We start from the raw sequence: 24,506 nt of genomic DNA, 5'->3' as shown, positions 1-24,506 counted from the left end.
TGGTCCTATCATATCTTAGTACTGGTTCTTTAATCATATTATTCCGTTTTTTAAGCTTCTGATACTTAAGTTTTGGCTATGTTGTTGCTATTATGTCCATTATTTGTATTATTATTTTTTTATCTGTAGTTATGGCTGGGGAGCCTATATGATATATATTTGAAAATTTGTTAGTTAAGTTATAATTTACTACTTAGGATTATGTTATGATGTTAATACTGTTCATTGGCCTTGGAGGCTTTAGTATTATCTGATGAAATAAATAAAAAAAAAATACGTCAAATAAATCCTCATAAAAGGTCGTTTACATTAAACCGGATTTGGTTAACCCAGTGGGTTTAAATTTTCAATTCCTTTGAATATATGCCAAATAAATCCTCATAAAGTGGGTTAACCCGGTAAAAAGTTCTAATGTAAATGCCGTATAAAGGAGGTTAACTTGGTAAAAAGTTCTAATGTACATGCCATTTTAGAAAATATTTGTTTATATTTTTCAAAACATTACATACACAGTCACACATTTTGTATACGACTTTGGCATAACAAGCCGAAGTATGGAAAAATTTTAATTTAAAAGTTACTGTGGCCTACCTTAAATAATTGTACAGTATTTTTCGGTTAATTGACCCTACGGTTAATTGGTTTCCACGCTTAATTGAACCACATGCTGGGGCAAAAAATATTTCATAGGACAATAATTAAACCCTGTTAATTGATTTTCCCGCTTAATTGGTTTAAAATTCATGTCATCAAAAATAAATTTCCTTTTACTTTTCACCGGTTAATTGCATAATAATAATTGAAAAATAATCTGCCATTTTTTTACATACATATTTGACATATTTTGTGAAAAAGACTAGGTGGTATCTCTACTAATTCAAAAGATATGTTTATGGCTAAGGAAAAATTGCGAAAAAGCGTAATTTGTATTTGATATTGGACTTTTTTTTAACCATTAGTAGTTCCAAATATTAGTAATTGAACAAACTATTCAATTAAGCGGGTTCAGATAATTGGTTCCTCGGTTAATTGAACAAAAATGTGTGCAAATTTTGATGTGCAATTAACCGAAAAATACTGTACCATGTGTAAATGTACTTTTATAGCGAGTTTAGACTACTAAATGCACCCAATTTTAAACGTTAATTACATAGCGTATACGGCACGTTAAACGGCATATACATTAGAACTTTTTATTGGGTTAACCGACTTTATGAGGATTTATTTGACATATATGCAAAGGAATTGACAATTGAAACCCACTGGGTTAACGAAATCCGGTTATATGTAAACGTACTATTAGTCCTGTTCACAAAACCAGTGGATTCTATTTGATGTATACGCTATGGAATTGACATTCGACGTCGAGTGGATTTCGTAAAACTAAACCCGTTTTCACATTCATATGAACACATGTGTTTAACAGCTTTACCTAATAGTACGTTTACATTTAACCGGATTACGTTAACCCAGTGGGTTTCAATTGTCAATTCCTTTGCATATACGTCAAATAAATCTTCATAAAGTAGGTTAACCCAGTGAAAAGTTCTAATGTACAAGGAGTTTAATATTACGTTTACATTTTACGTTAACCCAGTGGGTTTTAATTGTCAATTCCATTACTTATTTGTCAAACAAATCCTAATATAAATGTCATTTAAAATTCATCTACCCGTTCGACGTTTTTCACCACAAAAGTAAAACAAAGTTGAAATTATTCAACTATGACAGAACATATTTATTTATCGCTGTTACTCCTGTTACAAGGAAATGGGACAGAGTTCGTTGAATTTTAGGTAACGCTGTTAATTATGATTTTTTTGTTCTTTCGTCTTTGCCTTCATTCTAAACATGCCGAGTGCAATGGCGTTTTGCTTCATACTTGGTCTGTTCTGTTCGTAAACTTCGTTTCGGTCTGGCTTTCATCGTCTATTCTCTCCTGTCTTCCCTATTCGCAGCGTTCACTATACTAAAAAAGAAATGCCGCCGTCAGAGTCATTTTCGAACGGCATCGTTCTAGGTGTGATTCAAACGCAATAGAACGAAGTTAAATCGTTTGTCGAAACGGACGGGTAGTTAGGAATAACACTTCAGATTATAAACTTGGCTTCTAATTTGCTCGTGAATCAATTAGCCCGTGGGATTTTAATAGGTGCATAAAGGGAGATAATATTCGTGGTGGTTTTGTTATTGTGTGAAATTTAGGAAAATCGATTTTGATTTACAGAGCAATAAAGGTCAGAAAAGAAGCGAAGAAAATTGTTCGTAATAGTGAAGAACAAAAGACCATCAACAGCAACAACTACAAAGCGCAGGGGCCAGTTATTGGGTGGAGATTTTGAGTTTTTCCTTTAGTTAAAAATGGCCGATGTCGAATCATCAAGTGCTGTCCAACAGCAGCCACCATCTTCGACTACCAACATTATTCCTCTTTTAGCTGCTGCGGAGATTCTAAGTGATAACAGCACTACCGCTTCGACATCCAATTTGTCACAACAGGCAAATATGCAGTCGAATAGTGCATCAAACAGTGGCGGTGCCTCTAACACACCCTCTGATGAACCCCCAACTAAAAAACAAATGCTAGATAATCCATCGACTTCCTCCTCGATGTCGGTACCCCCATCAGCGGTTTGTGAGAAACTTGAAAGTCGTTTAGGCGGAATTTTATGCTGTGCCGTCTGTTTGGATTTGCCAAAAACTGCAATGTATCAGGTAAGTTTTGAACTTCTGATCCCAGATGCGTTTTTATAAACATATTTGTGAGATACGTTTTGTTTAACCCGAATATGCCGAGGATAGAGCATGCAGTGAACCTGTTATTGTAAAGCTACTGTGTTTACTGCACGTTAGATTTGTTAATCAGAGTTCTAAGGCTCCGCAGATCTTAATGGTCAACAACGCGGTATGGTCTGCAGACCCTCAGCAAGCTCATTAGAAAAATTAACAAACCGTAAACCCTTAGCATGACGGCCGTACTACGTGTAATACAATCGGCATATGTGGGTTAAGTTAAACTCAATGACTTGTGAAAGGTTCATTTCATTACATAATTTCCTTGAAACTGTAAATCTCAGCATGGGCAAAAGGGTAGGGAATAATATGGCCACATATTCTTTGTGTTCTAATCTTGCAGTAGGTATAAATGTTCTACAAATACATCGCATTGATACTGAATCGACAAATATACACACAAAGGGATTCCTCGCCTGTTCCATTGCAGTTCTGTACCAGCCTATTTTGTATTACGTCGTATGTATATTGGTTGGGTTGATGTATGTAGTAGCTATTGAATTTTCCATTAACAATCTCCTCCATTGAGTATGTCGACGACAGTAATGCATCTACCACTACATCTACAATCGCCAACGTTTATCTTCCTATACTTACGAATAGGTACGACAATTGAGGAAAACAACAAAACAGAATAGTATCGTAAATATAGAATAGAATGCAGCAGCACAGCTGGGGCAAGGGCGATGTTAAAACATATGGTATTTGTGATGTATGTGTTGGGTCTTGTTATTCTAGCTCTATCTCTTTCTTCGTTTACTTGCTTTGGGTTATGCCTGTTCCTCATTCGTAATAAATAAAAAGAAACATTGTTTTTGTTTGTATACCCAGGTTGTCTACGCGGGTTAATGTCTGGCCTTTCTTCGGGCCTTTAATATGAATTCAATAGGGGTTTGCTATCTTGTTAATAGGTTTTGTTATGGTAAGTCTGTTCCGAAATAAACTATGAGTAAATATAACAGTTGATTTCTAAAATGTACTATTCACAACCCAGGTACACTACAATCGGAATACTTTAGTGTTGTAACTGTTCTGTGCGGGTGGTTTTATGAATTATAAGAAAATATGAAATCGTTGATATTTATCGGGAAAGAAATATAAAAATGCAGCATAAATAAAAACTGAGATAATATTAAATACAAGAAATTATTAAATACATTTATTTTATAATTCTAAAGGCTAAGGCAAATAAAAATATATTTAAATAAAAAGTTAAATGAATAATACTAAATAACGATTCAATATTTGAGTGTACCTGAGATTAGCGTTTATTTTGAAACACTGACTAAGTTATACGACAGAACAAAATCTTTAACCGTAGTGAAGAGGTTCAACATTAGTGTATCGCTAACGTAGTATGTTCATTGTGTGTAAAGATCGTATTATTAGCTGACAAAGGGAGCGAAAATAAAAAATGTAACAGATTATTGTTTTGGAAGCATTGTTTTAATTTAATAATGATGGGTGGTGTTTGTATATTATAGATTATATATATTAAATTTATTATATATGTGTATTGAAGATATAATGCACTATAAATAAAATTATGAATTATTTCATCAATGATCAAATTTAAATCGAGTATCTGTAAAATAAACCAACAATTGATAATAAGTATGTTATTAGTTTTAGTATACAATTCGATCCTATTTGTATGCCTTGTACGCTGTTGTTGTATTACACTGTACTTTTTATTAATATCAATAAATACATAGAACCAAATTTGTTCTGTGAAATCTGAAACCTGTGTTTTTTTATTCCTTCCTTCTCACTGTACGCAAGCCTTGGGGCACATATTGTGTTCTTTATTACAGTAATGATAACCATTTTAATTAATATCATATTTTTTCTTCTCTTTCAATTGCAGGTATTTTTAATTTGTATACCGATATAAAATGTTATTACTATATTTTTAATTATTCAATTTATTCGTATGTTTCAGTGTCAAATGGGTCATCTTATGTGCGCAGCTTGTTTCACCCATTTATTGGCAGATGCTCGGTAATTTATTTCAGTGATTTAAGATTATACCTTTCCTCATATATTAACACTTTTCAAATGCAGTTTAAGAGAACAAATTGCTACTTGTCCCAACTGCCGCGTTGAAATATCTAAAAGCACAGCATCTCGTAATTTGGCAGTGGAAAAGGCGGCATCTGAACTTCCGAGCGAGTGTCAGGTTTGTATTGCTAAAAATGTTTGGCAGTTAATAATTTCTTTAATTAATTTTATATTTTGTAGTATTGCAATAAGGAGTTTCCTTACAAGTCTTTGGATCGTCATGAACAATACGAATGCTGCGAACGCCCGACTAACTGCAAATATTCACGTATTGGCTGTCAATGGCGAGGACCTAATCATGAGAGTGAGTGCAAACCGACATATATTTCAAATTGTAAAAGAGAATGGGAGATCACCCATTCTCGGTTTAAACAAAATCGATATTTATATTTTAATTCATTTATTGTGTCTGCATCAAGCTACGGCAAGAACTATTAATCTAATCGGTTCCAATTTATAATTTTATTAAATAAGGGAAATGTAGCGAAAATGAATGGAATGCAAATTTTTCACAATACCGGATTACAATTATGATTATAATAATTGGTTTAAATTTATATTAATTTGGTGATAATTTAATTATTTTTATGTTTTTATAAAAAATGAAAATTATTCATTTCAAAAATATGAACTTTGAATATAATAGGTACCAAAAAATTTGCTGAAATAAAAAGTGTTAATTTCGAATGCAGTAATGTTGAATTTCATACACAAGGCGAATTCAAATTGGTTCGCCTTGTCATGTACATTTTGAAGCAAATTGTTCTCCAAGGTTTATTCCAAGGTATATTAGTAAGGTAACCGTATCAAACCCGGTGATTGTAACATTAAATGTCACAACAATTTTAAATCGCAGTAAAAATTAAAAAAATAGAATTGAAAAAATAAAAAAAGGAGAAAAATAATCGACATCGAAATTGGCCATTGGGATGGAACCATAACTTTTTAGACGATTAGATCTTCTGTCGAATTTAATTAGAAGAGAGAGATGGGTTCAAGCTGTCGAAGCCTGTCGAATGTTTCGTATTTATAGAAGATTTGTCGAAGATTTTGGGTTTCTGAAAGACGCCCCATTATTGTTTTATTAATATATCTAATGGTATATTCATAAGGTAACAAGGAGGCGAATTCGATGTCTTCATTGACTGTTAAATTTATTGTTTGAAGAATAAATTGTGTTCAAGCTGTCGTTATTGACGTCTAGACCGAAACATGAATCATACCAACAAATCACCAAACTACAAAAATCCTATAAATTGTATAGAAATCACTAATTCCTGATTTAGATTAGGCGAGTTTATTTGCGGAAATTATTATCGTTCTCTTTTGAAATATTTTTTTTACATTTTGTGACGATGTTCTGGATTGGTATTTCAAATTACTGACACTACAAACAAAATACACAAAACGAATTGCCAGAAAATTGTCGGTACGGGCAATTTTTTTGAAATTCTATTCCCCTTGCCCCTCTCTCCAACAAACAAAGACTTGCCGCAAGTAAACTCGCCCAATCTAAATTGAGACTAATACACATGGGACTGTGGCAAACCAAATCACACGATCAATACCAAACCCTTAGGAAAAGAGCCAGGCATTGTCTCTTTCAGAATTACTCTAAACAAGAATATATGTCTGTCATTAGAACGGCAGTCCAAAAAAAAAAAAAAAAAAAACTGCCGTCTGAGAATTTCAATGGGACACTTATTAGCCAAAAATGTGTTATTACGGGCCAACGTTTAGATATCATTGCGATTATTCTTATATTAAAACCAAATTCCTTTTTATATTATACCAAAGGAACTTCTTACATAAAAACTAAAATGTCCTCTTGTAGAAGCCCAATATATATTTTTTATAGAACGGAAAATATAATCTTAGCTATTTAGTATTCTAATGTATATCAAGACCTTAATTTTTCAAAATCTCTTGGTTGAAATTCCCGTTACATAACAAAGGACTAACATCATTTTTTAGAGCGGCATTTTTTTATAGAAGACGAGTCAATAATTTTCAATCATAAATCTTGCCATAAAAGTCCTCCAAATGTTTAATTCTCCTCATTTTGAGAATTTTTTAGTCCTCCTCATTTTGAATGTTTTAATTTTTGTCCTTTACATTTTGAGCTGTAACATATAATGTTACCAACAGCTGTCCCAAGGTTTATTCATAACAATGCCTATAAATAAATTTGTTAAAATATGAAAAATGTATTTCAAATCTGAAAAAAAAACAATTGAAAATATTGTGAGGTGACCAATTTGTGTTGTGCGCGCTTAACAATGGGAAAAATAAAAAATAATTTCCAAATACGATTTTCGCTCCAAGTACAACTTTTGATAATAGATGAACGAATTCGCATTTTGGATAACCTGATATTTGGACCATTGTTCATAAGGTTGACGGGGAAGCGAATTCGAAGTCTTTACATTACTATCATTACGTTTTCCTGAAAGACATTTTGAGTCTTTGTCCTGTTCTGGTTTGTAATTCGCGATTAAATTATTGACAGTAAGAGAAGACTAAGGTCTGCCTGTTAACCTCATGAATAAACCTTGGCCTTAAAAACACAACACAATTAATATTTGTTAAGATAAATTACTTGGAAATGTTCTTTAAAATCTTGAAATAGTCCAAATGTTCTTCACAAAGACGATATAAATTAAAATTGAATTGAATGTTGACAAAATATTAGAGTAACTTTGGATAATGTGGACTATGCGTCTAATGTGGGCCTATTATTTCCAATTAGATACATTGGTTCCAGTTCTTCTCAGTCCAAAAATACTCAAATTGATTTAATTTATTTACTTTCAGACCAATTTTACATTTTGTATGCAAATATATATTATTAATTTGAAAATCAATTTATATTTTTCTCCGCCAGCTACTGAGCACGAGCGAAATTGCTTGCACCCAAATAAATCTGGATATGAAGTAATATCAGCACTTGAGTCCCACGATGCCAAAATAAAAGAGGAAAAGAAAATGTTCAACACGCTTATTGATCTCTTAAGCTATGAAAAAATTATATTCAACGGTAAATAATAACTACAAAATGTGTAACACGTTAAAACACCCACAGTATATCTACCTTTTTAGATTTGCAAATGAAACCCTATCGTACGGACGAGTACGTCCATAAACTTTTTTATGAAACCGCTCGCTTCTCTGCATTCAATCATCAGTGGGTGGTGAAGGCACGAATCAATAATAGTCAACGGGATCCCCATCAATCCAATGAACGTAATATTACTTATCAGGTAACAAATTTCAATGACCATTTAAGACCTATGCTATTCAACCTGTATATATTTTAGCTTATTTTGAAATCAAAAACTAGTACTCCAATGAGTATACATTTCTTTGCTCTAAAGGGACCCTTTTCTGACATGAAAGTTGGAACTCAAATATATAAACATGATTTTACAGAACAGGTAAAAATATGATTGTAACTAATCTGCCGATTATAATAATATATGAGCTTTACAGAGTACAGAGAGTGATTATTACCTTTTACCTTTGCCTGATAGCAACGAATGTAACCGCCTATTGTCCAATAAAGGCATTAATTTCCGGTAAAATAAAAGTATATTGGCCTTTGATATTGATTCAAATTTGTGTGTGTGTGTTTTTTTTTTCGTTACAGTCTCTTGATGTTCTTGCTTAACAAATAAGGACTTTGCTTTGGAATCCAATACTACATGAGTCGTTCGTGTTTAATTAGTTTTATTCTCATAACATCCTATTTTAAGTATTTTAAAAAAAAAACAAATTCAAATTTATAACATCAGTAGAATAAGATGCTGTTGACCTTTCAAAAAATATCGCGTAATAATAAAATTTGTTCCGAAAAGGCTATGAATATATAACCGGCTGAATGGAAAAATATTCATCATGTAGTCACTTTGCAATATCAACAGTAATTACACGAGACGAGATAACGATTTTAGTAGTGTGTTTTACTTGCTAATAGAGAACTTATTACCAAGGACGTAAATTTCTAGTAGATTTATGAGTTTTAACTGTTAAATAAACACACAAGAAATCATATATGTTTATAATAGATCTCAAATTCTCACTACAGAACGTACCCACTTATAATTATTAGTGTTTATATGCAATATAACTGATAAAAATACAAAGCTAACCAAATATTTTACTTCATACAGCAATGACAAACTTAAAAAACAATGTAGTGAATGTGTGGTGAACTGCTACACAATTCGAGTATATAGTATTATATAGTGTGTTTATTCTTAATGGAAACATTTTTTCTTGGAAAACCACAAACACTGTAAGGACAACACCAATATGTATACTTTTAAGATATGCTATATTTAATGTTAATATGATGTAGTTCAATTAAAATATGTTTGCATCTACCTTTACTTTATCTCATTCAAACATAAACCCGTGTTAAATTCGGACTCAAATGATATTTTAGAAAGAAATGTATAATGTTTCATTATGTCATAAAATATATCGCAATATCTTTCATGTTCGTAGCGAAAAAGTTCTCTATTGGTAAACACCATTACTGTTTTTCTTTTCTCTAATTCAATACAATGTTGTAATCGGACTTTTTTAAATAAAATGCATTAAATTTTACATATTATTTTCTTTGTTGTGTTTAGCAGTTAATTTAGTAGGAATGTCAAACAAGAGCTGTACCCAATGTTTCCACTACATCCATGGGTAGTGATTTCTTTGATTTGAAAATGTTTAATGGAAATTCTCATGCCAAAAATGGTGTCACAAAATTGTGTATTGTATAGCCATATTTGCGTGGTGGACATATATATATATATATGGAAAAAGCACATATCCATATTTGCCTGGTTAGCCTGAATATGATTTGAAGGACAAGATCAAGAAGAAGGAGCATATCATAACATAATTTGCCGCTTTAAGAATTTGGATAGATAAAATATCGAAATTAAATGAGACGGCACACAATTATGTAGTGAAACTATATATAATATATCACAAAATGAAATTACAACGGGGCAACACAAATTTGAACTTAAATTACGATATGGCAACACGAATCTTTTTTCAACCACCATTTTCGAAAACTTGAATCCGCATTTTTTGCTTCTCCCTATTCATTCAGAATAAGGTGAGAATGTGAAAGCGAAACATTTTTACATGCGATAAATCTCCCTATGCAATATTCAGAATATGATTGGTCATCATTTTATCTAATAAACAAATACGCAAGGAACGTATCTGCATCTGTGCCAATTGGAAAAAGCGAAAATGAATGAAAACAAAAACAAAAATAAAGCTACAAAATATATATATATTTTTTAAATTATCGTGTGCATGATTTGAAAGAAGAAATAAAGGAGTAGGAGCAAATCATAACATAACTGGCCACTTTAAGAATTTGGGGAAATAAATATCGAAATTAAATAAAAGAAGCACACAATTATATAGTGAAAAAATTAACTGTGAATTAATTAATTCAATCGCAGATTTCTTCCCATTATTCGTTGTGTTTTTGCCATCATAAAAAAAGTTCTTTTATTTGTAGTCTATTGTAGTTGTTACACCAAATTGCATCAAAACAATGAACAGCTGTTTCACATGCCATATTGTAGGTTGCCATATTTTTAAACTTTAATTTATTTTCATTTAATTACCAAGCATTTAAATAACTATAAAAAGTAAACATTTTTAATAAAAAAATCAAAAAATAAAATATTGAAAAATATTACACAATTAAATTACAATGGGGAAACTTAAATTACAATATGGCAACACAAATCTTTTTTTCAACCACCATCATGGTATAATAATAAAAGGTAACAGCAAGTGTTGTTGTACAACAAACGATACAACAACCACATGGAAATTTGTTATTGTAAGTTCTACTAGTGTCAACTCTTTTGACAGAAAAATGTAAACAAACAAACAAATTATCATCAAATTATTTTTATTTTGAAAATGAAATATTTTTGAATCCATAAAATAAAAATTGAAAAACATGAATGAAAATATATCAAATTTATATTTCTATCGCTTCCACATCTTTACTATAATTGAGCCATTGCCATATATAGGTGTAACACATATGCAAATGCTGGGAATAGCGAGTTGTTCCTTGAAGAAAGATTTGCTTCCTCAAATGATCCCAGCAGGCAGATTGAGTAAATTGAATGCGGGAGGACATTTAATAAAGAACAATTTCGAATTCAATAAGTTCCCAATTTTCCTGTTGGGTGATTTTTAAAAACATAATTTGTCAAATGCATATTGACACTAGTATTACGTTGGAATCAAATCAGCTGGGATTTGCTGTTACCTTTTATAATTGTACCATGAACCACCATCTCGCATTTTTTGCGCCACCCTATGCATTCAGAATAAGGCGAGAATGTGAAAGCGATTTTTTTTACATTTGACATATTTGTAACATTTTACCAAAAACGAAAAAACTGAATGAAATGTCAGGTTTTCTTTTCAATATCGAGTTTGGGATATGATTTACATGTTGATTCATTCACAAATCATACATTTCTTACAACTGTTCTAAAATTCATCTTCAAACAAAGCGATTTTCGAATTTATTTTGTTATATTTTATAAAACATTACACACACAGTCACACATTTTGTATATGACTTTGGCATAACAAGCCACAGTATGACAAATTCTAATTTATAGGTTGCTATGGTCTACCTTGAATAATTGTATCATACGTTCTTCTATGCTTATCTTGGTCTTATTTTTACAATAACCTGTCGAAAGAATAAACGTAGCATCGTCGGGAGACCACTGACTTGAAATCTGACTAAAATAGGTTAAGTTTGCCTATTGTGCTCATCCTAGAAAGTAGTAGAGGAAAGATAGTGAAAGTGCATTCTGCCACTTAGCGATTGACACCTACAGAGTATTTGTGATTTTTCCACCACACACAGAGACGGCATTAATCCACTCAACGGTAAATTGGACGACTGCGAAAACCCACGAGCAAGCTCATCGGCTATCATATACCCTTCTATGCTCCTATGTCCTGGAACCCAACATAATTTAACTATCCATCGTATATCTCAGCGGCTTTAGTGATTGCCACAACTCCTGCCCTTCTATACTGCTATTTCCTGGAACCCAACATAATTTAACTAACCGTCGTATATCATAGCCGCTTTCGTTATTGCCTGAAAAGCACTGCAAGGATCATTAAGTTTATATGAGTTGTAAGTGGCTGGTTCCTTGCAGTTAACGCATCAAATCAAAATACATATTTTGTGCATGTGTGTGTATTGTTTTGAAATTCAAAATAAATTGAAATATATTCAAGTTAAATTGAAATGAAAATACAGTTTTTAACACGTTCGTCTGGAAGTAATTACTTTGTATGGATTAAAACAAACATTTTATGGTATTCCCTACTGGATTTTGGAAAGAAATCATAACCTTTCATTCATTTTTCGCGTTTTTAGTTTTGTGTTGAAAAAATGTCAAATAAACACAAACACTTGTTGCGTATATTTATTTTATTTTTGGCAGAATAGGCCACACGTACATAGTTTTTTTTTTGTTATTCACCTCAAGCTACCCTACCTTGTATTATTGTACCATGGTTAACCCGGGTGGCGTAGGGGATGATAGATACCAAGCAACGGCTCTGATTGGCTTTAACATGGCGAAGTCCAGGCTTATCTTGGTCCCTCTTTCATCTCAATTGTGGACACCAACCTCCCCGCGGTGCCACCTGGGGAGCTATTCTCATCACCCGACGAAATAGTGAGCTAATATGTGCCGCTTCGCCCATAAGAACTATAAAAAATGGGTTGAGGCATCGGGTTAGTTGCCCACTCTCGGAAAACCCAATCTACTATGAAAAAGCTAAGAAAAAGAAAACCAAACCCCCTAATGTTGACGACCCCCGCGAACGTATAAAGGACCACAATCTGCGAATCTGCACTTGGAATGTGCGCACGTTGTACAGAACAGGCGCAAGCCGAAAAATTCAGCCTTCATGAAGAAACATCCGACAACTGCATGAGGTTGATTGACTTCGCGGCAGCAAAAAACATGGTAGTTAGCAGCACCAGATTCAAGCATCTCGATATACACAAGGCCACCTGGATCTCTCCTGATCAAGTAACGAGAAATCCAATTGATCATGTTGTGATAGACGGGAGGCATTCATCCAGTGTTTTAGACGTCCGATCGATACGAGGAGCGAATATCGATTCGGACCATTACCTTGTGGCAGCCAAGGTACGCACCCGTCTTAATGTTGCAACAAAGGTGCGATCTAATACAACACGCAAACTCGACGTCGAAAAGCTGCAAACACAACAGGTAGCCGAGGCCTACTCCGTTCAACTTACCCATCTGCATGAAGAAAGCACTTCTTGTCCCGATAATAGTATTGAAGCACAATGGCAAAGAATTGCCCACTCCCTACAAACTGCAGCAAAAAGAACAATTGGGTACCAAAAACCACCACCAAGAAACCCATGGTACGATCAGGAGTGTCGTAATGCTATTGATGTGAAAAACGCAGCGTATAGGGCAACCCTGCAGACAGTAGCAACACGTAACGTGATGGAGAATTATCGGGAGAAAAGGAGAGATGAGAAACGTATTTTCAGAAAAAAGAAGAAAGAACAAGAAAAACGTGAGCGTGAGCAAATCGAGATGTACAGGAGGCAGAATGAAGTCCGGAGATTTTACCAACGAATAAAACACCAAACCGAAGGCTTTGGTGCAGGCACATCCTCCTGTAGAGATGAAGAAGGAAACCTGGTGACAGATACAGACAGCGTGTTGAGGATCTGGAAGGAGCATTTCGAAAAGCTTCTAGTATCAAATAGTGGCGATGAAGAATATAGCCCAGAACCAATAAGAGATGATGGTATAGAGTGTATACCACCTAGCCAAGATGAGGTCATAAAAGCAATTAATCGGCTCAAGAACAACAAAGCAGCAGGAGCTGATGGGTTACCAGCCGAACTATTCAAGAATGGTGGCCAGATGCTGTTCAGGAGCATGCACCAGTTGATTAGCACAATTTGGCTAAATGAATGCATGCCCAATGATTGGAACCTCAGCATCCTGTGTCCCGTGCACAAAAAAGGAGACAAGACGATATGTGCCAACTATAGAGGAATAAGTCTCCTTCCCATTGCATATAAAGTGCTATCCAGTGTGCTGTGTGAACGATTGAAGCCAATGGTCAAGGACATCATCGGACCATACCAATGTGGCTTCAGACCTGGCAAATCCGCCATTGACCAGATTTTCACTCTGCGCCAAATCCTGGAAAAGACTCACGAAAACACATCGACACATACCACCTATTTGTCGACTATAAAGCCGCATTCGACAGCCCTATCCGTTCAGAGGTGTTTAAAGCTATGTCTGCGTTCGGTATTCCTGCAAAATTAATACGGCTATGCAGGATAATTTTAAGTGGCACAAGGTCAGCAGTGAAATTAGGAAAGGACCTATCGGAGCCCTTCAATACCGAACGAGGATTCAGACAAGGTGACAGTTTGTCGTGTGATCTTTTTAACATCCTACTGGAAAAGGTCATACGAGACGCGAATTTGAACAGAAATGGCACTCTGTTCACCAAACAACACATGTTACTCGCCTACGCCGATGACATTGATATAATGGGTCGAACATTGCGAGCGGTAACAACCACCTTTGAACAAATCTAAAAGGAGTCTACCAAAGTGGGTCTGGCAGTAAACGGCGAGAAGACCAAGCTGATGGTATAAACGCGCAAGACGTCCAGTAGACTCGGACCAACTGTGGAACTTGAGAACTGCAGGTTCGAGGTAGTTAAAGACTTTATATACCTTTGTACCGCCATAAATAAAACGAATGACATCAGTTTTAAAATTCGGAGAAGGATTGTGATGGCCAACAGATGCTACTATGGTATAAGTAAGCAGTTTAGAAACAAGGCCAGCTACCGCCAGACCAAACTCACACTTTACAAGACGCTGATACTACCCGTGCTATTATATGGATCTGAGGCATGGGTACTTGCGCAAGCAGATGAGGCAGCTCTTGGGGTGTTTGAGAGAAAAATTCTCTGAAAGATCTACGTACCGATCTGCGTCGACGGTGAATATCGGCGTCGAATCAACCACGAGCTTTACAATTTATACGCGGACATCGACATAGTCAGTCGTATTGAGCTGCAGCGACTATGGTGGCTAGGCCATGTTGTGCGGATGAATGAAAATGCCCCAGCTCAAAAGGCATATAAAAATGAGCCTACTGATGGTTCCCGTAGAAGGGGAAGGCCACGAATTAGATGGAAAGACCAAGTAGAAAACAACATCTGGTAATCTTTTTTAAGCTCGACTTATGGAACAGCCGTTCTGTAACAAGCCAACTAAGTAAAGTTAACCCGGTAAAAAGTTCTAATGTAAATGTCGTTTTACTCAGTAAGTTTGTGTTCTGGATAAATCTTACTGGAAGAATTTTACCCAGTAAAACTCCTTGTACATTAGAACTTTTTTACCGGGTTAACCTACTTTATGAGGATTTATTTGACATATATGCAAAGGAAATGACAATTGAAACCCACTGGGTTAACGAAATCTGGTTAAATGTAAACGTACTATAACATCAGTAATTTCTCAGTGTAGAACTGGGGGGCTACTCTGTATTGCGATGCGTGAGAAAAATTGTAACGCATCGCGTAATTGGTACTCTCTAATTCGTTTTCGTATCTCCTTTCGCATCTACTTTACGCAAATGTAGCATCACTGCACTCTGTAATACGAAAACGAATGTCAAACTCGTTCGTTAAGCGCAAATATCTTGCGTTAACAAAATAGCAAACGCATAGGAAGCGAAACATATAAGTAAGCTCCATTAAACGTTTTATTTATATATAAATTGTAAATTATTTTAAGTAAAATGCAAAAAAATCACAGTTACAGGCTCAGCAACGTCAGTTCCTAACTTCAGTAGATTTTATGGGGCAACACAGTGATTTGGCAAATGGACAGTTTCAGAGTTCAAATGCGAAACAACGCGCCAACAATTTGTGGACAAAACTGTCTGATGACCTCAATTCAAATTGACCTCCTGTAAAAGATGTCGGTGGTTGGAAAAAGTAATATATTATTTTTTTATATAGAATGTGAAACTATGTGTGCATATTTATAGGTTGGTGTTGATAACCACATTGTCCAAGCAATTTCAAAGCAGCGGCCTCTTTTATTGGAGTTGGAATTGTTGTGGATCTATTTGAAACGACGAGCGTTTAAAAAATACATAAACGAATCTTTATTGAGACATTTTATATAAATCTATAAAAATTAAATATTTGAAAACATTCGTCACATAATTCGTACTTATATTTTCATACCCGTGGTCACTTACGGAGAGTATATTTGATAGATCTCATAAAATTCTTTTCTTTTAATTCGTTCATCATTTTTGTTTAAAAAAAACACTCGTACCACACAAAAATATGTTTTCATTTACAATTTTTTGACGTTTCCTTTTGTCATTCTTCGTTATTGTTTACTTTGTGGCGACAGTGTTGCCCTATTTTCAATTTAGTTTGCGAATGCGTTTGCGTGAACGTTACAGAGTACCAAATTGTACTCTTAACGCATTTAGCTTTCGCATCGCACTTGCTTTCGCAACGCAATACAGAGTAACCCCCCTGTTAAACTACTTCTCTCTTTTTCTACACTTTGGAGTAAACAGACAACATCCAGTCAAATATCGAGTAAACAGACACAGCTATTATTGGGCCATGTATGTCAACTTACATTTCACTTATTTACATTACTTAAATTCCTTCATTCTCCGGTCTTTCGCGGGCCACATTTTTCAGTGAATGCTCTTAAATATTCTTTCTAGTGACATTCTAAATACATTTCAATGTGTTTTGGGTATATCGGAAAAATAACGTGCAAACAAATTCACCTGCATCTTTGGATAAGAGTGGATTTCTGAAAATCATGGGCAAACCCACGAACAAGAAACTTAAAGAAACAAAAGTAAGACAAAAGATGGAGGAAGCTGGGCCAGCAGCTGCAGAGAAGAGGAAAGGTTTGCTTAAAAACACAATATCTAAAAAGGAGAAATTTAGTCAGAAGCGCCACAAATTACTGAACAAATTTGCTTTGTTGAAACAACAACAGAAGGAGGACGCAGAGAGAAGGAGACGGGAGAAAACGGCAATAGTCGGCGATTTGAAGGTTCTTAAGGATGCCTTGCCATCATTAGAGGAAATAATGAAGCTGTCCAAAGAAAAGTCTCATTTGAAAACAGGCATTCAGGCAGTGGATGCAACATCGAAGGACCCAAAACAGTTAAGCACGAAGAAAAAGATAAAAACGAAGAAGGAAAAGTTTGCCCGTCAAGTTAAAGCATTTGAAAAACTATTGAAAGACCCGGACTTTAAGCGAAACCCACGGGAAGCGATACGCTACCATATTAAATATACACATGGGTTAATTGAGTAAACTTAAATAAAAGGTATCTTATTTTACATGACAACATGTTTTTATTCTAGTTAGGTAGAACATTACGCCGCGAGCTCGATAAGAATGGGCCTCAAAATGACACTATGACCCTTGTATTTTCTCATGATGTTTAAAATTTACTAAGACAATATGGGTATAAATTTAAAGCGGTTGAAGTCCTCAGTACAAAAAATTAGTTCGTCCCCAAAAATTTGCAAGTGCAATTCTTATGAAAATTGAGAAATGCAATAAAATAAATTCTAATGTAACAGTTAATCAGTAAATATTGTTAAAATTATTTTCATAGTTTTTTTTAATGCTGTCGTCAACAGAATCTTTCACGACAAATTTGGGGTATTGTAACGACTATCATAATACCGTATAAATACGACAGTGCCAAATTTTAAACACGACTACGCCAACCGTAATAAGGGTGATTGTCAATTTTTTTACATCGGCTTCACATTGCGCCTTTGAATTAGTTTTCATCGATCATACGTTTCCTGTCTACCACTGTTCAACTTTAGGTTTATCCAGATTTTTTTATTTTTGAATTTTTTTTTCGATAATACAGGTTTTTTTTTTGGCTGGGTCTATAATCAATGTTGGGAAGGGCTTTTCACGCCGTCCACCGACTAACAGGTTTGACGAGTACTAACGAAGCATAGTTCGGTGTTTAAACGTATCAATTTACTTTATATACAACTTAGAAGCGTGTCTTACACTTTGTCTTTAATTTGAAATTAATAAAAACCAAAAAAGTGTATTTTTGTATTTCTTTTCGTCAAGTTATTCATAAAACCCAGACGTGCAAAAGTGAGTGTATACGATTTATTTCCGTGTTTTTGGGATTTCTGTTTGTTTTTTTTTATTTTCTGCATAGTTTTATTAAGAACTAGATAATATATACAGTGGTGGCCACATAATTAAAACATTTTCTACGGCAAACATTTTTTGACCAGCAAACATATTGCGGCCTTCTTCAATAAAGACTTTCGAAATCGAATCGCTCCTTTAGGTTTATTCCAAATTTTTTAAGTTTTTATTATTTTATTTATTTATTTTAATAAGTTTGTTTTCTACTAATTCTAGCAATTTCTGTTTCATTCGGACCTTTATTTTCTATATTATGTGTGATTTTCCGAATGTTAGGTGTACTGTACAAATTGTTGCCAATATTGATAGATTTTACAGATTTTTGTAAAATTTTTTATCAGTAAATGATTTTATCGGCGATTAGTTTAATTATTTTAACAAATTTAATTAGTTTTTAAAAATAATTTTCAAAAAAACTGCAGTAAAGTATGCTATAATTTTCTATTTTCATACCAAATCTCTTAAGGGGACCCCCCCATTCTCGGGGTCGAAAATTTTGTTGATATAATTCGAATATACACTAGTTAATAAATGTCCCTAAAAAATTTCAAGTGAAAATCTCAAGAACTCTTGAGGATATAGCCGATTTATTGTGTCAGCATCAAGTGACGGCTGAAGGGCTTCTCAAACTTTAAACGCGTTTTTCTCTCAACATTTTGTTTTTTTGCGAATGGCGGGCACGATAACTCAAAAACTAATAACCCAATCGATTTCAAATTTTTACACGTTTTTCTGTGAGTGTATAGCTATCGTATGAACTAGGATAAAGCCAATCGGTGAAGATCTTCCTTATTTTTAACCTGGTTTTTGGTCAAAAATCGGCGATTTTCCAAAAATATTTTTTCAAAGGTCTACCATTTTGTTAATTTTAGAGCGAAGTCAATAATCCTAGTTCATACGAGAGCCGCACTGTAACATCGGATTCCGATCTTCCAGTGCGGAGTTATCATGCCCGCCATCAAAAATAAGGACCTTTCTTTAATTACAAAGAACAACAACAAAACAATAAACAAATTTTTTGGTAAATTATTTTTCTTCTATTTTAAATCTTCAATTATATATGTGCAAAGTTACAAACCTTAACAAGCATTGGTATTGATTTGAGCCCATTGAAAATCTTGAAAAATCTTGAAAGAAGAAAAATAATTTGCAAAATTTGGTTGTTGGTGTTTTGTTTTCGGTGATTAAAGAAAAATCCTTATTTTTGATGGCGGGCATGATATCTCCTCACTGGAATATGGAATCCGAAAATTCCAAGGGTGTTAGAAATATTATATGTCTGGCTCTCGTATGAACTAGGATTATTGGCTTCGTTCGAAAATTAACAAAATGGCGGACCTTTTATTTTTTTAAATTCGCCTATTTTTGACCACAAACTAAGTTAAAAAAGGAAGTTCTTCGCCGATTGGCTTTATCCTAGTTCATACGATAGCTATACACTCCCAGAGAAAGATGTAAAAATTTGGAACCGATTGGATTATTAGTTGTTGAGTTATCGTGCCCGCCATTCGTAAAAACACTGCTTCGAGAAAAATGCGTTTAAAGTTTGGGAATCACTCTTGCTGTCACTTGATGCTGACACAATAAATCGGCTATATCTTCAAGAGTTCTTGAGATTTTTGAATAATTCTGCATTTAAGTTGTTTAATACAAAATTATTCAAAGATTGTTTATTGCATCGATAAGTCACCAACTTTTGGAAACAGAACCTTAATGCAATATAATGCAAATATGTGCAACAAAGTTGGATATACTTAAACCCCAAAGCACCGACGACAGGTACACTTACCCTACTTTATTATTAAATATTCTTCTTTGATTGCCTTGATTGATGGTGGCAAAATATTCAAAGGATTATTGGCTTCGTTCGAAAATTAACAAAATGGCGGACCTTTGATTTTTTTAAATTCGCCTATTTTTTACCACAAACTAAGTTAAAAAAGGAAGTTCTTCGCCGATTGGCGTTATCCTAGTTCATACGATAGCTATACACTCCCAGAAAAAGATGTAAAAATTTGGAACCGATTGGATTATTAGTTGTTGAGTTATCGTGCCCGCCATTCGTAAAAACACTGCTTCGAGAAAAATGCGTTTAAAGTTTGGGAATCACTCTTGCTGACACAATAAATCGGCTATATCTTCAAGAGTTCTTGAGATTTTTGAATAATTCTGCATTTAAGTTGTTTAATACAAAATTATTCAAAGATTGTTTATTGCATCGATAAGTCACCAACTTTTGGAAACAGAACCTTAATGCAATATAATGCAAATATGTGCAACAAAGTTGGATATACTTAAACCCCAAAGCACCGACGACAGGTACACTTACCCTACTTTATTATTAAATATTCTTCTTTGATTGCCTTGATTGATGGTGGCAAAATATTCAAAGTATATCGTAAAGTATAGTAAGGTTTCGTAAAATTACACGTAATTTACCTTTAAATATTATTCTTTTAACAATTATAAACAAAAAAAGTTTATTGAAATCGGCCCATATTTAAAATTAACAATTGATTAAAATGCCTCAATTTGTATGGGAAATATCTTACTAGAAAAAATTTAACAAATAAGTTCAAACTTTCAAAATAGCCCCTTAATTCCGATTTTTTACTGGACTTGGGAGTAAACAGCAAAATGCTGTAATATTGAGAAAAATTGCTACCAAACAATGTGTAAACAGACAGAGATAAAACTTTTGGCCACAAAACAACAGATATTACTTACATTCTGTTAATGACGTTGTATCCAGCCACAATGCACAGGCTACGTTTAGTTATATTTAAGTATAATGTAATATGTATTTATTCTCTTATTTATTTATTTTTTTTCATTTACAGAAGTGTTTTAATATCAATTCAACTTTACAAAATGCTAACGAGAAAAGCAATACAAATAAAGCATTCACCTCTTAATTAGTCCAGTCCGTAGAGACGATTTCGTTTCAAATCTCTTCATGTTTATTTTATCATCGTTTATTTGAGTGGCAAATTATATTCTATTGAAAGTTACCTGTGCGGTGTCCGTGCATTTATGTCGAGGATAAGACATTCGCTAGTTCAAAGGCGCACATGTTCTTTGTTTATGTATCCAAAACGCAGCTTCACAATATATTATTTTCTTGAGATAAATCCGAACTAAAATTTGATACAAATCCATTAGTGTTGTCATCAACAAAATTAACTCAATTTCAATAATTCTTAAATTCTCATTATTGGAATTTAAATAATAATAGATTCGTATATGATTGCAGACCACATGTAATGTTGCTGCTTTGAAACCGTCAATCCATTAATTTTTTATAATTCCAATAATTTGTCGATCAATATGGAATACATTATTAACAAAAATGTGTAGTCAGGGTTTAGAATATGGGACTTTAAGAATAACATGTTTGTTACCTTCACATCGTTGTAGTATGTGGAGAAGATAAATATACAACATTTTCTCTCTCAAATTTGGTAATGATTCCCTCAGTATTTATATATACATATATGATATCCTTTTAAATACCTAAATAATTGCTTCCAAAAATGTTCAAAAATGACAAATATTAGTTCAACATTTAATTACCTTATTTTTCACGATCTTGTTTACTCAGTTAAAAATAATACATTCTGTAAATCGTCATATTGGTACAAGAGCCAGTTCAATGTACCTTTTAGGAACACTAAACGTCGTTGGTAAAATATATGATATAACATTGGGCATACAATTTCCCGTTTGGTTTTGAAGCTTAATTGCCTACATTATTTGTTTGGAAAGGTGCCTTTTTTCACTGTGTTGTTGGAAAATTTTACTATAACATCGGGCATACAATTTCCCGTTTGATTTGAAAGCATAAATGCCTACATTGCTACTTCTTTGAAAAGGTGCCGTTTTTCCGCCATACACGCAAAATGCAGAACGAAGAACTTGGTAAGTATAAGAGACATACATTGTCAAATGAAAAATTCCCTTGTGGGAGTTTATATTGACCTATGAAAAAATTTACTCCCCCTACTAAAAAATAACATTTCACGCACCGGCTCTATTATCAAAACCGGCACTACAACGCCTATATATATATGTTGTAAATGTTTATGCCTGTGTAAAAGGGGAGCATGTTTGATATACAGTATTAATATATTTACACTCACCTTCTATGATGTGTTACATCGATATTCTTAATCTGTGATATTAGATTATTAAATGTTTTGTTTTCTTATTTTGGTTTTATGATTTGTTTGAAATCATATTGGTATTATTTTTGATATAAGATAAGGGAAGTGTACCTCAGGTGTTAGGGAATTCTTCTCCAAAGTTATTAGTATCGGCTGCGGCTGCGACTTCGGCTGTATCGTCGGTCATGGCGGTCACGCGAATGGGAACGGCGACGGTGAGATTTGTGATGACCTAAAACATAGCATATTGTACTCATCTTACACATGAAACAGTCATCCTTATTACGGTAGACGTTGTCATTTCTCTCTGTGTTATCAACATTAACGACTAAGCTAAATTTAATAAATATCAATTTTAATCTACTAGGAACACGGCGTTACACTCACTATTTTTGTCAAGACAACGACCACCGTGATAAGTGGGGACATTTAGACTTACGTCGATGGCGATCGCTTTGTCGTCGACTACCGCGATTGAAATCACGTTCCCGATCTACATCACGCTCTCTAGAAATATCAAAATTATAAACCAAATATAAGTTTGATTTTACTAGAGTAGTTCAACATATATTATAGATCGATATTACCGTCTTTTATCGCTATCGAATCCACGATAAGAATGGGAACGTTCATCGCGTATTCTACGATCATCATCAGCAGCCCGTTCCATTTGCCGCTTTAAATGAATTTCTTCGACGGCCTTCCGCAGTTTGGAATATCCAAGATGTTGTTTTCCCATTAGGTGATCTTCAATCCGTTGCTGAGCATCTCCTACAATCAGAAAGGCACCACACACTTCGCACACTTCCATTTGTTTTTCAGGCAAATGGCCTATATCTTTAATCCATGCTCTCAAATTATTCTGACTAGCAGCATTCGATGATGACTCGTCGTCAATTGCACTGTGGGCATCAGTGGTCGCACATTTATCTGTGCCATTCAAATCCCTGGGAGGCGATTGAGAAGATGCCTTGTTTGGGTCCGATTCCGATGTCTCGGACTTGTCTTCCTTTTCGCTATTCTCCTGTTGTGACATCAATTGGTCTCTTTCGTCTTTCAACTGTTCACACAATATCATTAAATCCTTCGCCTGATCAACGTCACCTCTCGTGCCTGCCTCCTCTGCTTCCGCAAGAAGTTTTTTTATTCGGGCATTTAAATTATTCAGCTGTTCACGATATCGAGAATAGTGAGACGAAGGTCCGTGATCTTTCTGTATTAATGCCAAACGCTGTTTACCTTTCAGTATTTTACGGTCCACGTCGTTGAGCATTGAATTGCAGAAATATAGAAACTCATCTTCGTACTGTTTTTTGATAATGGAAGGCTTAGCTTTTTCGTACTGGCGTTTAGCTTCCTCGTCGTGAATGCGATCGCATGGACCTAAATCGGCTCTAGTATTAACAAATAGCTCGTGCGGGCAAAATTTCACCAAAAAATACTGACAAAGCTGCAAATGATACAAAAGCGCACAATGTCTAATTCCATTTAACTTAGCTATATTCTCAAACTTACATCAGGATCCTCCCAGTTGACTGCCTGGAATAGAGTTTTAAAAAGGCGATTGATTAAAAATGGAAATGCACTGCGGTAATACACATATATGAATATTATGAAATAAGTAGACCTGAAGATAGAAAACGCGTCTGCATTGCTACACGTTTCTTAAAAACAAAACGAACGTTGTGCCCTTTTTGTCTTCCCATGAAGCCCTGACATGATGTAGGTATGTATTGCAAACTTAGAATCGATGCAGTCTAGGCGTCGATTTGGAATTGTAAAATGTTGATTGACGTGTTATTTAAGTTTTACCTTCGGAGCCTCTGATGGGTGCAAATTTCTGTTCCTTCCCATTAACTCGTCCAACATCTGCCTGGCTGCATCTACCATTGTTTTGTGGTTTGATTTATGCAATTAATTTTTTAGTTCTATTCGCACGCTCGTATTTCCTTCTAATACTTTCTGAGTTTTTTCTTCGTACTGTATTTGATAATCGGTACTTCGGTACAAAAGCAAATATCTACCCACAACTGGTGGTGTGAACCAAGATGTATTCGATTATGTTTTATCAAACATGGACGAAAATATATATCACGATGCAATAATAAGGTGATAGGTTCGTTCCCGTACTTTTTGATAGTAAAGCTAGT

At 34.2% G+C, this 24,506-nt stretch overlaps 3 protein-coding genes across 3 annotated transcripts; 2 read left to right on the top strand and 1 right to left on the bottom strand.

Moving 5' to 3' along the window:
• The first annotated feature begins 2,361 nt into the window (after nt 1-2,361).
• LOC133334146 (zinc finger TRAF-type-containing protein 1 homolog) lies at nt 2,362-8,546 on the top strand. Its single transcript, XM_061542443.1, has 9 exons — nt 2,362-2,715; nt 4,736-4,794; nt 4,858-4,972; nt 5,035-5,158; nt 7,739-7,891; nt 7,954-8,114; nt 8,172-8,288; nt 8,344-8,429; nt 8,501-8,546. Exons 1-9 carry the CDS (start codon nt 2,362-2,364, stop codon nt 8,526-8,528), a joined length of 1,197 nt encoding a protein of 398 aa, XP_061398427.1. The 3' UTR covers nt 8,529-8,546.
• Nucleotides 8,547-16,810: 8,264 nt separating this feature from the next.
• On the top strand, nt 16,811-17,317 carry LOC133334145 (ribosome biogenesis protein SLX9 homolog). The gene has a single exon (XM_061542442.1). The coding sequence runs from the start codon at nt 16,811-16,813 to the stop codon at nt 17,315-17,317; it is 507 nt and encodes a 168-aa protein (XP_061398426.1).
• Nucleotides 17,318-22,719: 5,402 nt separating this feature from the next.
• LOC133334144 (luc7-like protein 3) lies at nt 22,720-24,290 on the bottom strand. The gene is made up of 5 exons (XM_061542440.1): nt 24,169-24,290; nt 23,872-23,895; nt 22,944-23,806; nt 22,796-22,863; nt 22,720-22,742 (listed from the first exon to the last, which is right to left on the bottom strand). Exons 1-5 carry the CDS (start codon nt 24,244-24,246, stop codon nt 22,720-22,722), a joined length of 1,056 nt encoding a protein of 351 aa, XP_061398424.1. The 5' UTR covers nt 24,247-24,290.
• Between the last annotated feature and the right edge of the window lie 216 nt (nt 24,291-24,506).

The sequence above is a fragment of the Musca vetustissima genome, unplaced genomic scaffold (genome assembly GCF_032173495.1).
Source record: "Musca vetustissima isolate MV318-11 ecotype Yass unplaced genomic scaffold, APGP_CSIRO_Mvet_v1 utg3141, whole genome shotgun sequence".
Classification (NCBI taxonomy): domain Eukaryota; kingdom Metazoa; phylum Arthropoda; class Insecta; order Diptera; family Muscidae; genus Musca; species Musca vetustissima.
This window is presented reverse-complemented; position numbering and strand designations above follow the sequence as displayed.

Bases quoted from the DNA above. Each gene is read 5' to 3' on its own strand.
- LOC133334146 (XM_061542443.1), top strand. From the start codon at position 2,362: ATGGCCGATGTCGAATCATCAAGTGCTGTCCAACAGCAGCCACCATCT. The intron at 2,716-4,735 runs GTAAGTTTTGAA...CGTATGTTTCAG, and splicing joins CAAAAACTGCAATGTATCAG to TGTCAAATGGGTCATCTTAT. The intron at 8,430-8,500 runs GTAAAATAAAAG...TTTTCGTTACAG, and splicing joins AATAAAGGCATTAATTTCCG to TCTCTTGATGTTCTTGCTTA.
- LOC133334145 (XM_061542442.1), top strand. From the start codon at position 16,811: ATGGGCAAACCCACGAACAAGAAACTTAAAGAAACAAAAGTAAGACAA.
- LOC133334144 (XM_061542440.1), bottom strand. From the start codon at position 24,246: ATGGTAGATGCAGCCAGGCAGATGTTGGACGAGTTAATGGGAAGGAAC. The intron at 23,807-23,871 runs GTAAGTTTGAGA...TATCATTTGCAG, and splicing joins TCAACTGGGAGGATCCTGAT to CTTTGTCAGTATTTTTTGGT. The intron at 22,743-22,795 runs GTAAGTCTAAAT...TGACAAAAATAG, and splicing joins ACAAAGCGATCGCCATCGAC to TGAGTGTAACGCCGTGTTCC.